The 16,062-nt window shown below is 35.8% G+C and overlaps 2 protein-coding genes across 4 annotated transcripts; one reads left to right on the top strand and one right to left on the bottom strand.

Moving 5' to 3' along the window:
* Positions 1–114: 114 nt before the first annotated feature.
* On the top strand, positions 115–10,535 carry LOC118268230 (set1/Ash2 histone methyltransferase complex subunit ASH2). 3 transcript variants are annotated; one of them, XM_035582623.2, is made up of 10 exons: positions 115–424; positions 501–679; positions 1,164–1,311; positions 2,171–2,367; positions 6,564–6,781; positions 7,199–7,376; positions 7,921–8,077; positions 8,316–8,439; positions 8,733–8,987; positions 9,383–10,535. In XM_035582623.2, exons 1-10 carry the CDS (start codon positions 264–266, stop codon positions 9,485–9,487), a joined length of 1,722 nt encoding a protein of 573 aa, XP_035438516.2. In that variant the 5' UTR covers positions 115–263; the 3' UTR covers positions 9,488–10,535. The 3 variants fall into 3 exon arrangements, with proteins under 3 accessions (XP_035438516.2, XP_035438518.2, XP_035438517.2); XM_035582625.2 differs by lacking the exons at positions 115–424; positions 501–679; positions 1,164–1,311; positions 2,171–2,367 and adding an exon at positions 3,373–3,802; XM_035582624.2 differs by lacking the exons at positions 115–424; positions 501–679; positions 1,164–1,311; positions 2,171–2,367 and adding an exon at positions 4,015–4,209.
* A 331-nt stretch (positions 10,536–10,866) lies between these two features.
* LOC118268280 (putative bolA-like protein K11H12.1) lies at positions 10,867–12,219 on the bottom strand. The gene is made up of 3 exons (XM_035582697.2): positions 12,054–12,219; positions 11,760–11,971; positions 10,867–11,081 (listed from the first exon to the last, which is right to left on the bottom strand). Exons 1-3 carry the CDS (start codon positions 12,073–12,075, stop codon positions 10,932–10,934), a joined length of 384 nt encoding a protein of 127 aa, XP_035438590.2. The 5' UTR covers positions 12,076–12,219; the 3' UTR covers positions 10,867–10,931.
* Positions 12,220–16,062: the final 3,843 nt, after the last annotated feature.

The following is a 16,062-nucleotide window of genomic DNA, read 5'->3' as shown; positions in this document are numbered from 1 at the left end:
ATGTCAACCATTTGTCAACATACTTTATCCCTTTCTTTCATATGGAAAACCGCGCAACACTAGCGCTATTGCTTACTAATTATTATTCGATCTATTCGTATTTAATTTTGCAAGATATAAACCATACATACCTTGATGCTTGGTCTGTTGTTCTTGCACCTTGCAGTCCGACTTTATTTATTTTAGAAAATTTACGTAGTTTTAATCGTAAAATGTGAATAAGTGTCACATATTCAATTGATAGATCTGTTTATTATTTAAAAATGTCGTCAAATAGTACGGATTCATTCAAGAAGTCGACGGAGTCAGAAAGTGGATCCAACAATGCTCACAATAATCAATCGGAATCTCAAAAGTCAGGGGATAATTCAGACAGAAACAAGTCGAATAAAACCTCTAATGAATCTCAAGGGAACTGTTACTGGTTGGTATAACTCTGTACTATTATTGTCATTTAAAATTGGAATGCAATTTCATTAATAACCTTTCTCTGATTTTAGCGGGAAGGATCGAAATCTAAACATAGCAGAGTTGCTGTGTGCTTCTTGCAATCGGTGGTTTCACGAATCATGCATTGGTTATCAGCTTGGCAAATTGGTACCATTCATGACAAACTATTTGTTTATTTGCAAGAACTGCTCTCCGACTGGACTGGAAACATTTAAGAAGAATCAGGCTCGTGAGTATTTATCTAATAACAAAGTAATTTATCTTTGCTTCTTAATGCTTCATTATACTTAGGTGTCAATGAATGAACCTGTGACTTGACCTTCAAGGTAAATGGCACACTAATCAGTGTAATGAGATAGTTGTGTTAGTATTTACAGTTATTCACCTCTCTACATCATAATTATTATTACCCTCAGAGGTTGTTTAGCCAGCCAGAAGTATAAAACACAATTTGTAACTTATTCAAAGTAAGATTTGGTTTTTAAATTTAGAACATCTTTATAATAGTATGTTTCACTCATAAAGTTATAACTTACTTTTGAAATGTTTATTATTTTGACGGTTTGAGGTTTTTCTGTCACTTTACTAATAGTTACTGTCTGGGGTTTCATATTAAGACACTTATTGCTTACCACCAGGCAAGCTAGCGGCCAAATGTCGACTCATCGTAGAAAATAAAGACAATCAAGTTAACACAATCTATTATTTTACAGCATTCCCGCAGATGTGTTTGACAGCCATTGCAAACTTGCGGCAGGAGTCAGCGAAGGAAGGCACTAACAGACTCCTGTTCAGCAAGGATCGGGAGATCATACCATACATAGACCAGTACTGGGAAGCTATGACCACCATGCCAAGAAGGTATGTACTATATATTTAAAAAAAACCTGATCATCAAATATACAAATTCACAAACACATTACATTCTGATGCGGAACAACATTTTATGGAATCAAACAACAATCACACAAAGAGTTGATCCATGTTGAATCAAGCCATGTGACACAGTCATGGGTTAGAGTGTGCAGTCACAATTCTAGACTAATATGTGTAGGTCCAATCTGAGAATTGAATCCAAGATCACTTATTTGTTGCAATTATACAGTATTTTTACAGTACCCATTTACCTAACTTGTAATTAATTTTAAAAATCACCTTCCACACATTCCCATGGAATAAAATGTAGCCTATGTGTTATTGGACACCGTAATCTACCACTGTTCCATATCTCTTCAGCCATTTTCATATGATTCACATAATCAGATTAAATCTTATTATTTAGTCGAAAAAAGGTTTTATTCTCGCCTAGACTGTTAACTGCCAGTGACAAGTAGATTATCTATAAAAAAAGTAAAAAGATCTGTCAACAAAAGGGCTGATTTTGTAAGAGCTCAGGTAAAAAATATTAATTTCTAAAATATACTTTACTATTAATTGAATTACAACTTAATTAATGTATTATATCACCATGTATCAAAATATTTTATTTTTTCTCTAACATTGTTTACAAAATCAAAGTTAAATTCTGAACAAAATCCTTCCCCCACCCAAAAGGCTAGTTTCGAATTCAAACACCAAAGTGTAGCATAGGAGACACTGATTACTAACTATCCTGTGTTTTGACTGTTTGTGGACCTCAAAAAAATTTCATAGCATCAGCAATTTACTCACTAAAAGAACCAGCCAAAATTGTGCCTTCTAAATAAAATTCTTGTTTCAGAGTGACCCAATCCTGGTATGCAACAGTTCAGAGAGCACTCATTAAAGACATCCAAGTTCTGTTCACTTATGAAGAAGACGCTAACCAAGGGCCTATGTTTGGCTTGTTTAATATGGAACTAACAGCTATCAAGCCCAATTACGAAGCCATGATCAAGCAAGGACAGTTAAAAGTTACCGATATGGGAATAGCTACAAGTAAGTTAATTTTCTACTTTACAACATTATATCAACAGCTTTTTATTGTCTCTCCCTACCCCCATGGGCGACAGGCATGATGTATTACATGGTTATGTATGTACTAGCTTCTTCCGCGCGGTTTCACCCGCTCTGCTCGGCTCATATTAGTCATAGCGTGATGTTTTATAGTCTATAGCCTTCCTCGATAAATGCACTATCCAACACAAAAAGAATTATTCAATTCGGACCAGTAGTTCCGGATTGAATACAACGTGCGCGTTCAAACAAACAAACTCTTCAGCTTTATAATATTAAGTATAGATTAACAGCCTGTTAAAGTCCTGCTGGATAGGAAGGGATTTCCCATACTCTCCATTCTTGGCAGATGGGTTGGAGATAGTAATGTTTATTCGAGGGCTGTAAGTTGCACATTCTCTGTCATATACTATGTAGTTGCTATGCTAAAGTATAAAAACATTCAATTCATAAACCTGAATGAGATATAACTGTCAACACTTTATTTATTTAGTGTGGCAATCTAAGTTAAAATTGTATAGATAGATACACTAACCCTCTTTTCTTATTATAGCTTACAAACTTCATTAAATTCATTGTATTTGAACTCATTATATTTCCCACAAGTTCCACAAAGTAGAAACTTATTTGGTGCCATGATTTTTTTATTAATAATGTTAAAATGAAAGTAGAAATATTTATCAAATGTAAATTCAAAATGTCTGTCTCAGTCATAATTTCCAATACTATTATGTTAGGGTAATCAACCAAATTATATCCTTGAAATAATTATTAACAGCCATCTGTAAAACTCCACTTATTTATATTCAACACAACACATTAATTATTTTTAACACAACAATATTATTTATCAAGAATATTCCAACTTTAATATACAATGAACGATTCAATGACAATTCTCTTAAGACCAATCAAGTACCCACTTAAATAAATTAATAATTATTGTTGTAATAAATCATCCATTTAGCGCGGTACTGTAGAATAATATTTACAGTCGCAGGAAAGAGGTTTGTGACAAGCGCGACCTACTAATCTGACCTCAATAAAATAACGTCAGGTTAGAATTGTTGAGCAGTATAAACACCATAATTGACCGACTAACATGTCGCTTTGGAAACTGTCCAAAACACTGAAAAACTTACAGACGTAACGCGCGTTGCATGCCTACAGAGAAGTGTAGAGCCCACCACAAAGACATGTTATTGAATAATGACATTGTTCTTTATGCATTGGTGTATGTAAACACCGAGCCCGCGACGCACACAGCGGCGGCATTAAAACACTATATTCTACGTTAGTGTGTCCGTATATTCGCCGATAAGTACACATAGGACCGTCGCGTTAGCCGCGCGATTTCTCCTTTATTGATTTTAGATTTAAATAGTTCACTTCATAATCACCTTGAACTTTATGGCTGGTAAGTTATGTCCGATTATTTTTTTATTCTTTCTCTTCGAATTCACTGTCACTCCGTTGAATGTTATGTGCATACATAATTAGTTTACACGGCTATCTGTTATCAGAATCGTAATTTGCCTTGAACAAATGTTTACATATAGGTAGCTACGTCTATGTATTGGCGTCGTGTTTTTATCTCGTTAAAGTAACGTTATGTATGAGGTTAAAAGTATTTTTATTCCATATATGCGAGGTTGGTGGGTTGTTGATGTAGGGTGTTCCACATTGTTGTGCTGTTTGTCACGTAAGGCCCGATATGATCGCGTTGGTTCGTCTCGATACCCGGACTTTATCTTATCATCACTTGCACTAAATATATGACAAGTTTGTCAGTTAGTCAAGTTATCGGTGTTGACGACATGGATAGTAAGTTGTTAAGATTTTAATTGATTTTAGTTTATTTAAATGGTTGGTCTCTGTGGAATGGTGTTACATCCTTTTGCATAAATAATTGTTTCCTGCTGTTATGCCATTGGTATGGCTGGCGTGCACAATACGAGTCGCTATTATTCGTTTATTCAATTAGGAGTTGATCGTCGTCTTTATAAAGCTGCATTCAGTTTAGCCCGTTTATATCGTAAAATCGCAGCTTGTTACGGTGTTTATAGCCGTCATAAAGATATTTTTCTTGTATCAAACCGCAGTTTAATGAGGAAGTTGTAAGCATGGCCGTGCCACGACCGTTATCTTCTGTCCGTATTTTGTACCAAATATCGGTGTTTGTGGCGGATAATATTATAATTATTATAATTAAGTAGGTATGTTGATTTTTCTCATCGTAAAACTTGCTCTATTCAAAACGTGTGGGTTTGGTTTGGATCGATTTGACGTGGGTAACTACAGGTCAGTGCTACGAGCGAGTTAGTAAATAACACGCTCAATAACTCCTATCATGTCCATTATACGTCTATAAATATTTTCGTCCTCGGCGCTTTTCTTAGAAAGTCATACCGTGACGCACGCCGAGCTTTGTCCTTGTTTCACCCTACTGCGAACAGAAAACCTTTATAAATAATGCCTACTTCAAATTACCCTCTCTTTGTCATTTGGAGGAGGATAAAAAATTAACAACAAAACGTACTTGATTATTAGTATTAGGTAGGCTTCAATTTTCTACATTTTAGAAAGTTATCGAGGGAGTGTTATTGCTTAGAGTGTATCTTTCTCTTTCATATTATAGAGGTTTTAAACTACCTGATGAGAATATTGCACATCATTTATGGCAATGACCATCAAGGCAATAAATTATTGCTTCGATGTAAAATGAGGTCACGCATAATGTTTGCTGTAAAAGGCAGCATCTGTCAGTTGTCACCGTTCGCAAAGTTATTGTTAGGTACTCCTATATTCATTAAACAATATCATCATCGCGTATGATCACTAATACGGTATTTTGCTCTTCAGTTTTATAAATAGAACGTCTTGAGTCCATAAATGAGGTGCGAAAATCTATTTGAGTGCTCATGTGAATGTTCGTATAAAAGTTTATGTGGACAAAAAACTGCAGTTTTTCCTCCTTTGGGAATGTTTATCTTTTGGCCTTCGCATTGAATATCCTTCTAGCTTTTAAATATTTGCTAATTATAACCAGAATCTACCTACACTCTATAATTAGTAGGTACAAACCACGCAAAAGTCCGTTTAGTAGTTTTGCACTATGTCGCGAACAGACACGCTGAGATAGTTTTTTCTTATTGAAAATATTCCATTATTTAATTTGATCCTTAATAGTTTGTACCGTTACGAAAGTTTGAACACTATCAGTATCAAAATTACTAGTTGATAAGTTACAGTTTTATCTTTTTAGTTCACACTTGACAGACCACGCTTCTTGTGATACCATTACGAGTATCTACACTACTTGTTATTTCCAAATTATTCGAAAAATGTCTGCCAAGACCACTGTTCTTTACAAACAAAGGAATGTACATAATGAATCATTCTGAAAATGACTGAAATTCTTCATTTCTATACTTACTTCTACACAAATATTTCAAACACGTCGTTACAAAAACGGGAAAACTAAATTCATAATCATATTATTTCAATCGCTCGCTAGATATTAGTAGTAAAATTTCCCTGCAGAAACGTAGGTACCTACCTCATAAACTACAGTATACCTACGTCACACAGCAATGCAATCAAGTTTGGTGCGAGCCGCTAATTGCATCGGTGTTCATTATGAGCGGTGCTAATTTTCTTCCAACTCAAAGCTTATGAAAATGTATTTGTTTGCTTAATGATTTCACCACGTGCGCTCTTGTATCAGAACGTGTATTTCATTAGCTTGGTTGATATAACATAAAATAATTTTAGAATGCACATATTGCACATGTTTGAGACTATTATTTTCAAGTGTGCTCATTACATAATGTTACAATTATTTATATTTTTAGAACTTATGCATTTCTCAAGATTAATGTTATCTGATTTCATATAAAGTTCTTAAGGAGGAGTTTGTCATAGTTCTCACGTTAGTAAAGGTTTAAGAATCGCAGTAAGGTCAATGAAAATTTTTATGATGTGGTCCTCCGTCTCTCGGTCTGTACCAACAACACTCGAATGAGTATAGTGAATTTATGCGCATTAATATATCTCATGATCAAAATAAAGGTTTTTTTTTGCATTCAGGAACGAGGTCACCTCTGCCTCTGTATCAATGCGATGTAGCTATATCTTCAAATCTTCATGCATTAAAAACATTGTCTATCTTGTTTCAGTTCCATTGGCAGGTAATGTAAAGGGTAGACAGGGGAAGCGTCGGCCGCCTGTGGGCGGGGCGGCTGACGCAGGCGCTCCGGTCGGTAAGAAGGGGCGTACCGCCGACTTAGGCGCGTTGAAGCTCCCTTCACATGGGTACCCCACAGAACATCCTTTCAACAAGGATGGTTACCGTTACATACTGGCTGAACCTGATCCACATGCACCTTTTAGACAGGTAAGATAAACGAATATTGTTCTGCTATCTCTATTCTTCCCAGATATGATTCTTCTACATTCTTATTCAGGTACATTCTTCAATATACCTGTGTTGTTTTCAAAGTACATGTTTCGCAAAACGTAGTGTCAAAACATGCTTGAAATTCATAGAATTTAAATAATGGATTCACTTCGTTACCAATACATGGTGATTTGGTAATGAATACCATACGCTGTAGTAGTTATGGTAGAGTATTGGTTGTGTTTATTTTCTTACTTAGGGGTTACTTTCTGTTTATACCATCTCTTGGTCGTTAGCAGTTTCCAATCCACTTTGTTCCCAACAGAACTGGTTTTAGGTACATTTTGAGTCTACTATGATCCATTTATATTTCTGCTGCATTTATTATAACATCTATAATGAATTGCCTTGCAGGAGTTCGATGAGAGCAACGAATGGAGTGGTAAACCGATCCCCGGTTGGTTGTACCGGTCCTTGTGTCCTGGTATAGTACTACTAGCACTGCATGACCGCGCGCCGCAACTCAAGATATCCGAGGACCGACTCGCGGTCACTGGGGATAAAGGTTACTGCATGGTGCGAGCGACACATGGTAAGATATTGATGATGACTGCACGGTTGACGCGGTGGCTGGGCAACTGGCTGCCGTGCAACGGGTAGCGGGTTCGATTCGCACGGAGCAACTCTTTGTGTGATCCACAAATTGTTGTTTCGGGTCTGGGTGTCATGTGCATGTGAACTTGTATGTTTGTAAACGCACCCACGACACAGGAGAAAATCTTAGTGTGGGGCAACGTTTTTTAAAAAAAAAAATAAAAAATATTGTTCATAGAATATGATACAACACATTTTGATACACCAAATTGTTAAACTTCAAATTGATTTTTATGGTATGGGCCGGCAAATGAGTATCACCTGATGGTAAGCAATTTGCGTCACCCATGGATACTTGCAACATCAAGAGTTGCAAGTGCGTTACTGGACTTTTGGGATTGGGGATTAGGGGATTGGGTAACATCACGCGTTGTTTCACATCAGTTTTATGTGAGACTGTTCTGGTGAGCGGGTGATTCTTGTTGAAGGATGACTTTTATTGTATGTTTTATAAACTATAAACGAACTAACTTTGATTCCAGGTGTATCCCGCGGCAGTTGGTACTGGGAGGTGTGCGTGGAGGAGATGCCGGAGGGCGCGGCGACCCGCCTGGGCTGGGGGCGGCGCTACGCCAACCTGCAGGCGCCGCTGGGGTACGACAAGTTCGGGTATTCCTGGCGCAGTCGGAAGGGGACCAGGTACGTTCACTTCTTTGGACTTTTAAAGTTGCACCCTACGGCAAACTAGGACATTTCTAGTATCGTAGTTGTGTTTGTTTTTCACATTACACCTAGAGCTTGAACAATATGTTAATCAACAAAACAAAATCGTGATGAATGTTCATATTTCAGCCATATATTCAAAAAATATTAGGTAATATTTGAGTCAGTTAGTAGTATATTTATTGATGATAATTATAAAATGTACACTTTCCAGGTTCCACGAGTCTCGCGGCAAGCACTACAGTAATGGGTACGCCGAGGGCGACACGCTAGGCTTTCTTATCGTATTGCCAGAGAGTGCCACCACTAAGTATACGCCCAATACTTATAAAGACAGGGTAAGTGTCTGACACAGCATTTATTTTTTAAGCATAAATGTTGCTTTAACTAAAAATCACGGTTTACTCATGTAAATTGATGGAGAAAAGCTCTACTAGTTTCGAGTCACAAAGGGACGCAGACGCGGCGACGCGACGTCGTATAGCCTTCTGAGTAGGTAGCGCGCTGCTCATGATGAAGAGTCCCTCTTTAATTTAATATTTCTCACGATAGTTATGTTAATGCTGCTTGTAGTAGACGGCTTTATGTTGTTCTTAGTTATCTAATTTGCCTTATGTTTGCTTCCTTTCAGCCACTAGTAAAGTTCAAAAGCCATCTCTATTATGAAGACAAGGATAACATACAAGAATCTCTAAACAATCTCAAACCTCTACCTGGGAGTAAGATCTATTACTTCAAGAATGGGGAATGTCAGGGCGAAGCATTCCTAGATATTTACGAAGGCTGCTACTATCCTACTGTGTCGCTGCATAAGAATGTGACAGTGAGCGTGAACTTTGGGCCTAATTTTAAACATGCACCGTCTGGCGAGTTTAATTATAGACCGGTAAGTGTATGACGGATATTCCGTTCTCATTTGCCTTGATTGTTTTTGTAGAATGGGTTTAGAATTAGAAAGAAATTAGAGTCAAGCGTCAGCTTGGTGGTGACGATGACCAAGCAAGGGCGAAAAACCAGGTTGCTAAAAAGGCGAATCTACCAGGGCTTTAAGAACTAATCCGACCCTGTGAATGTTCATATTATGTAGAATGTTTTATTTATATTCCTAAACAGTTATAGTTCGGCAATTTGGACATGCGAAATTCAGTAGATTCCTATTTCTAATTGGGCGGGAGGAAACGCCCGAGAGTGATCATTGCGAGGACCGCCTGGAGGACACGGTTCTTCGTTCTGCAATACTGTTATATATTTTTTTTTATAATCGTTTATTGTTTTTTTCAGATGTCGGAAAAAGCAGAAGAAGCGATCTGCGAGCAGACCATGGCAGACTTACTCTACCTGACTGAAAATGAGGGCAAGCTACGATTGGATAATTTCAACCTCTGATACAACTAACACCGTTAATCGCGGTGTGAAATGAATGAATGAAACGAGTGCAGTGCAAGTGATCAAAGTGAACTATTTGAAATCCACTGTACAACATTGTACTCCAAGACAATACTAATTAATATAAAAATATAAATCATTAATTGTAATCAGTATTTAAGGCCCAATTTTTGCTAGCTTTTGCAATTGTAAAATTAGGCCTCTAACATTTTAAAATTCTTTAGAAAAATAATGTAAATCAAGAAACAAAATTATTGAACAAAATATTGATCAAAATTATTGAACAAAATATTGATCAAAAATGCTTAGAAGATAAATCTTTAATATTATACAATTTATCTGATTATATCAATTTTAAAATGTGCAGTACAGTATTTGCTGCGTGCATTTGCGTGATAGAGAAATAAATTGGTTAAAAATCTTATGGCCATTTTCACCAATCACCCCTAAACTGTCACTTAGCGTGACGTCGCACTTAAACTAACCCCTTACTTGTACTGTTGCTGTAGATGTCACGAATGTTTTGTTCGCATTACGCTAGCATTTTAGTCCAGTAGCGAGTACATAGTAGCTCTCTTATGCTTCTGTCCCAAAATCGAAGCGAGAGAGAGTTACTATACTAGCGTAGTGCTAACAAGGCATTATATTTAGTTCAACGAAAACAAAATTGTTGGGGATTTCTTTAAATTAGGGAAAGATTGGCGAAAATGGGCATTAGAGGCCATTAAAATAACTGTGTATCCAACATGCATAGATATATCGAATTTTAATATTTTAAATCATTCTTGAAATATTGTTTAACCTTTAAAAGTACATGATGTACAGTTTTCAAATAATATCATTGTTGTTAATTTAAGTGTGTTTTGTACTGTACGAAACTAAGTGTGTATGATAAGTTTTACATGGAATAATGTTGTATTAAATGAGTATTACATAATTGCATTAATATTTGTATGGAAATGTTGTCTATGATAATAATATTGATCTGCTGAAAGTCCAATTAGAATTATAAGAAATGGTATTAAGAATAAAGCTTTTGTCGTCATTATTTTTGTTTTTATCCTTTAGTGGTTTTGAAAACTGAACCTTTCTCCATAGATATTTGTTGGAAAACTTGGCCTACTTGCCCTTTTGCAGAAGCTCCTACGAATGTCAAAATATCTGGATCCCATCCAGGTTTTTATATAGAAGAAAGGTAAAAGCTGCCTTCTTGGTTGAGTGATTGACTTGACTATCAGAGGATCTGGAATTGTGCCCAGTGTACAGCAATACTCACTTCCCTCTTCACATAAGACTTATTGGAAACTGTGTTATGTATTGCACATTTATCACATCTCAGCTTAATAGGTAATTAGGTTCATATTGAAAGAAAAACAAAATAAAATATCAACATTTATTCTAAACAGACCAATAATAAAATTTATTATAATTCATTAAATAGAAACTACTTTCCAAATCCACCTTTGCAGGTAGGGCTACTTTCAACGACTTTGTCACTACAATCCCATTGCTGAGGCGTTTTAGCTATGATGGATAGGGCATGGACCCCACTTTGAAGTTCATCTTTCAGAATGTCATTGACTAAGCGATGTCTCTGAAAAACAAAGGTATTTTGTTATAAAATGGTTAGTTTAAACAGCACATATCTTGGTTAATGATTATGGTAAAAATTTATTTGTCCAAAGTATTACATATTTGGGTTAATTTTGTGAACATTATTTAGATAGTTAGTATGGATGCCACCTATGGAGTTTCTTGCTCGTTCTTCTCCATAGGAAACTACAATTTTGAACAAGCAAATAGCTTCACTAGAGGACTGACCGACAGACACATTTTGTTTATTGTAATATTTTAGACATTAACTTTGATGGGAAATAAATAATGTTGACTTTGAATTCAAAATCTTACCATAATACTAATATTATAATAAAAACTGACATGAAAATATGAATAAGTACTAATGATGTTAGATATCAAATAGCAGAAGTAATGAAACTTACTGAGTTACTGACATAAGCCAATTACTAGCACACAAGTAGTATCCTAATAGTTAGGCTGCCCGTCCACCGGAGCGGAGCAAGAGAATGGAGCGGAGAAATATTAACCAATAGGATTGCACAAAATCTGTCCACTAAAGAGGAGCGGAGATTTTGTGCAATCCTATTGGTTAATATTTCTTCGTTTCTCCGCACAAGTCGCTCCGCTCCGGTGGACAGGCAGCCTTAGTGTGAGGTATTACAGAACCAAAACTTTCTACAACTAGTTTACTTACCTTGATTAACGGCAATCCTTCAAATTTATCAGAAACAACTACTACTTTAAAGTGCGTCTCAGCTCCCTTCGGCACATTATGCATGTGGGATTCATTGATCACATCCAAATGTTTAGCTTCAAGTAAGGATAGCAATTTGTTCCGTATAGTGTATTCAATAATTCCTACCATACCGGACATATTTCTATGGATGTTCAAGCAGTTAAAGACACCTAAGACAAATTTTATAAAGAATTAATTTGAAGAAAACTAGAACTTTCCAATTCGTTCAGAATATAACCTCTTCAAACTCACCCGGCCTTAAAATGATATTCATAAGTGTGTGTATGCAATTTTATTACTTCCAATAGTATTATAATTGCTAATTACGTTTGTTTAATATTTTTGTAAAACGTTGCGTTTACGATGAACAGCTGAAACAACAAACAACACAATGTAACGTCAATGTCAACTTGACATTTGCGACTATGATATATTTTTTCGTTTTGAAATAGTAAATCCTTCTTGGCAAAAAAGTTTTAAGTTAAAATCATGAAAATAATTGATATATCAGTTCATTTATCTCTTAATTTCACAATCAATACAGTAACCATTTGTCTTGAATATTATTACAGTTACGACAACGTATGTTATACTTATATAAATATAATCAAGGTGATTAATTATTGAGGTAATTAATTTGATCGTAAAAAGTCAGGTGTGAAACTGTGAACCCTTTCCACATTACTATTCTTATTGTCTATGATGAATATTATGATTACACATAATTTATAACTTTAATTAGGTGCAAAGTGCAAATATACCTACATAATAGGTAGGTACGAAGGGTATCTAGACACACGGCAGTGTGTCCGCCAAGTTCGAGCAAAAAAACCGACACACCGGCCGTGGGTTATATTACACGAACCATTTCGGGCCAAGTTCGACCCACCTATAACTCAAAATCTATTTTATCTACGCATATGAAATTTCTAGTATCTGTCGAGATCTACTTACTTATCTAAAATACAAAATTTCATTAATGTACCTATTGTAGGTCTTGAGATATTGACGTCAGAAAATCGCTATTTTTACTATACACTCACTGACTGACTCACTCATCAAAAACCTAGACCACTTCCAATGGTCGTATTGACTTGAAATTTGGCATGGAGGTAGGTCTTTAGGTCAAGGTAAAGGAAAAAATCTGAAAATGGCCAAGTGTGAGTCGGTTTTAAAAATAATGAAGGTGTAAATTCATACCCCTAAGGAACTAAAACAAAAAATTTATATTATATCTTCCAATGGTCGTACCGACCTAAAATTCGTTACGAAGGTTTGTATTTAGTCAAAGTAAAGTAAAATAAGAAAAAAAGAAAATAAACCTTACAAAAATAAATGAAATCCCACCCAAAACATAAATGTGAAAGGATGCCAAGTTCGATAATATTGTGCTTCGCCTATAAAAGAAGTGAGATCTAAATAAGTACCAAGTTCCATACACAGACCTCAGTTAAAAATGATATAACTTGGCAAGTTTTAATAGAAAATTATATACTTGACTCATTGCGTTTAGTAGGTTTATAACAAAGTGTGTGAAAACTTGCCAACTTGTTATATCATTTTTAACTGAGGTCTGTGTATGGAACTTGGTACTTATTTAGATCTCACTTCTTTTATAGGCGAAGCATTCCAATATTATCGAACTTGGCATCCTTTCACATTTATGTTTTGGGTGGGTAATCTAAAAACTGTTCAATAAGGATTAAGTACAGGTACCACTTAACTAGGATCTACTTACTGACCGTCGGTATTAGCATCTTTGTAATAATATATTTCTACAATAGCTTCACTAGAAGACTGATAGATATTTTCAATATATTTTTTTATGGTAGGACCTTTTATCATGTCAGAAAATCATCCAATGACTTCTCCCGACTTGGGTGAGGCAAGAGTAAAATCAGCCCGTTCCTACTCCTGCTTTTCGACCCGGAGACCCCGTAAACTCGCTAGGTAGTTTGCAGCACTTAGGGGTAACTATTTAGTAGGTCTGTAATTTTCAATATCAATTACCAATAGGCAGGTGTAGATATATAAATAGTATGAACCACAACATAACACCCGAAATATTAACTTGTTCTAGATTTTTTATTGGATTTGATGGATTGATTTTTCATTGGACATTGGAAGCGGAGTTTATTTTCGCACTCCCCATTCCTACTCCGTGATATATCGTACGATCAAATAATATCCGCTTTTCTTTTTCACTTTTACACTCAATTTTTGTTGGGTCACAGAGTTTGTTATTAATGTTATGTTTTTATTTGAAATATTGATCATTGTTTTCATTTGTTAGGTACGTTGTTTTGAATAGGGCGTGAGTTTTGTTTGAATTAATTTGTTCATTAATATTGGTCGCCTAGTTCTTAAATACATTCTTTGTACCTACCTAAACTAAAATATCGTTATTTTAGTGTGAGTACCTAGGTAATATGATAAACAGAATCTCTTAATTATTTGGTGATTAAACTGCGATACAACAGTCGTTAACAGTAGGTAACCAGCAATAGCTTCTTCGTAGTAGCTAGCTTTAACTTTAGGGTGCTTTTTCACGAGATATATGCTATGGTATGTTGCTGTGGATGCGTTTGGCTTCCACCAATCATATTCATTGGTATAAATAGCATAGCACTGGTGAAAACGGACTCAGCTAAGCTATGTTTTTTATATGGAAAGATGCGTGCTATCATGCTATGGATGTGCTACGGATGGCTTCCCTACTATCGATACATTGTTTACTCGAGCTGCGCATCTTCCTCGCACAGCTACAAAAATTAGTTTCTTTATGGTCGCATAGTTTCACAGCTTAGCTATTATCTGCTTTGCATTCATTTTCGTTGCATAGCTACATAACACATCGCTGGTGGAAAAGCACCCTTAAGACGATACCCATACGATAGCAACGTAGTACTAGGTAAAAGTAACTATTTACTCAGCATAGATTCTGGAAACCCATAAAGGAATATTACCGCATAGTTTTTAACTACACAGTTTAGGCACGTTATAGGCGCAAAGCAACATTTTTACCTTTAGTGTCGATTATACGTCAGTTAAGCCTAGATAAGCAACAAAAATAAAAATCTTAAAACGCAATTCGTTTCTTACAACAATTATAACACCGGGTTATATTGCACACGAATGGTGTAGTTCGTGCTATTGCGCTTTTAACGCTAAGGCTTATCGACTAGAGATCTCAACGGTGCCTTCATTGCAGCAAAAGTAATGTTTATACGTTGGCAACACTAGCGAGCAATGTTGCCATACTTAACTATTATTACGGTGCTCGTTTAGACCCGAAACATTAATGTTATTACTTATTACGTACAAATTTTTATTGCTCTATCATTTTTGGTGGAACACTTAATTTTAATGTTTAAGTTCATTTGGGTTGGGGGTGTTTTAGCTATTTTCTTTGTTTATTTGTTTTAATTTCTTCATCACACTTTGTTTACTTACATGAAAGGTTTGGCTAAGAAATAATGGTAATATTCTTGACTGGTCTTGTGGTAATAACTCTTGCACTTTTTTTTCCACCTCGTTCCTACTCCTGCATTTCGAGCCTAAGCACCGGTAACCCGCTAGGAAGTCCGCAGCTCTGGACTTTTGTTTAATATCATGTTTGTTATCTAAAGACTAATGACGCTAAACGAAAACAGGGTCTAGTATTTTTTCTAAAGAGTTGTCTCAGAAAAAGCATTTCTTCTCCCCTCAAAAAACCATAACACAACAAAAAGCCAATTCTGCGTAAATCTCCGAAGTATTCGTAACTCACTGATAATATTTCATACTCAAGTTTGTGCGACAAAACACCTACTCCACCAACTAAGTTGCTCCCCTCTCAATTACTTATAAGTAACAGCTATTAACATCATGTATGGGCCACGTTTGCAGATTACCGCGAGCTACCCCTTTATCCCCTACAATAACTCAACTTCCCAGTAAGCCTTCAACTTTTTGCATCCTGTTTTTCTTTGCGCTCCCCTTTCCTTCACCATTGACGCTATTAGCACTTCCCCTTAACAAAAAACGTTAATGATGGGAAAATTCCTGCAGCTGAATAAAACCGTTTTTAAGGACAATCAGTTAACCTAAGTGTTTTTCGTTGCGCAGTTGACGTTTTTTAGTTCATAATCTTTGAGTGGTTTGGTTGAAATAGACGGAGGTTCTGAGTAAATGCTTTGGCATTTTTGAAGCCATCCTTGTGTTTTGTAATGAGTACCTACTTACCTAAATGTAAGTATTATTTATCGTGTATTTTTTATCA

Source organism: Spodoptera frugiperda, chromosome 29 (genome assembly GCF_023101765.2).
Source record: "Spodoptera frugiperda isolate SF20-4 chromosome 29, AGI-APGP_CSIRO_Sfru_2.0, whole genome shotgun sequence".
In the NCBI taxonomy this organism is placed as follows: domain Eukaryota; kingdom Metazoa; phylum Arthropoda; class Insecta; order Lepidoptera; family Noctuidae; genus Spodoptera; species Spodoptera frugiperda.
This window is presented reverse-complemented; position numbering and strand designations above follow the sequence as displayed.

Excerpts from the sequence above, each read along its gene's own strand:
- LOC118268230 (XM_035582623.2), top strand. The coding sequence starts at position 264 with ATGTCGTCAAATAGTACGGATTCATTCAAGAAGTCGACGGAGTCAGAA. Across the intron at positions 425-500 it reads TCTCAAGGGAACTGTTACTG|CGGGAAGGATCGAAATCTAA; the intron begins GTTGGTATAACT and ends CTCTGATTTTAG. Across the intron at positions 2,368-6,563 it reads CGATATGGGAATAGCTACAA|TTCCATTGGCAGGTAATGTA; the intron begins GTAAGTTAATTT and ends ATCTTGTTTCAG.
- LOC118268280 (XM_035582697.2), bottom strand. The coding sequence starts at position 12,075 with ATGAATATCATTTTAAGGCCGG. Across the intron at positions 11,972-12,053 it reads GAATATCATTTTAAGGCCGG|GTGTCTTTAACTGCTTGAAC; the intron begins GTGAGTTTGAAG and ends AATTTGTCTTAG. Across the intron at positions 11,082-11,759 it reads AAGGATTGCCGTTAATCAAG|AGACATCGCTTAGTCAATGA; the intron begins GTAAGTAAACTA and ends TTTGTTTTTCAG.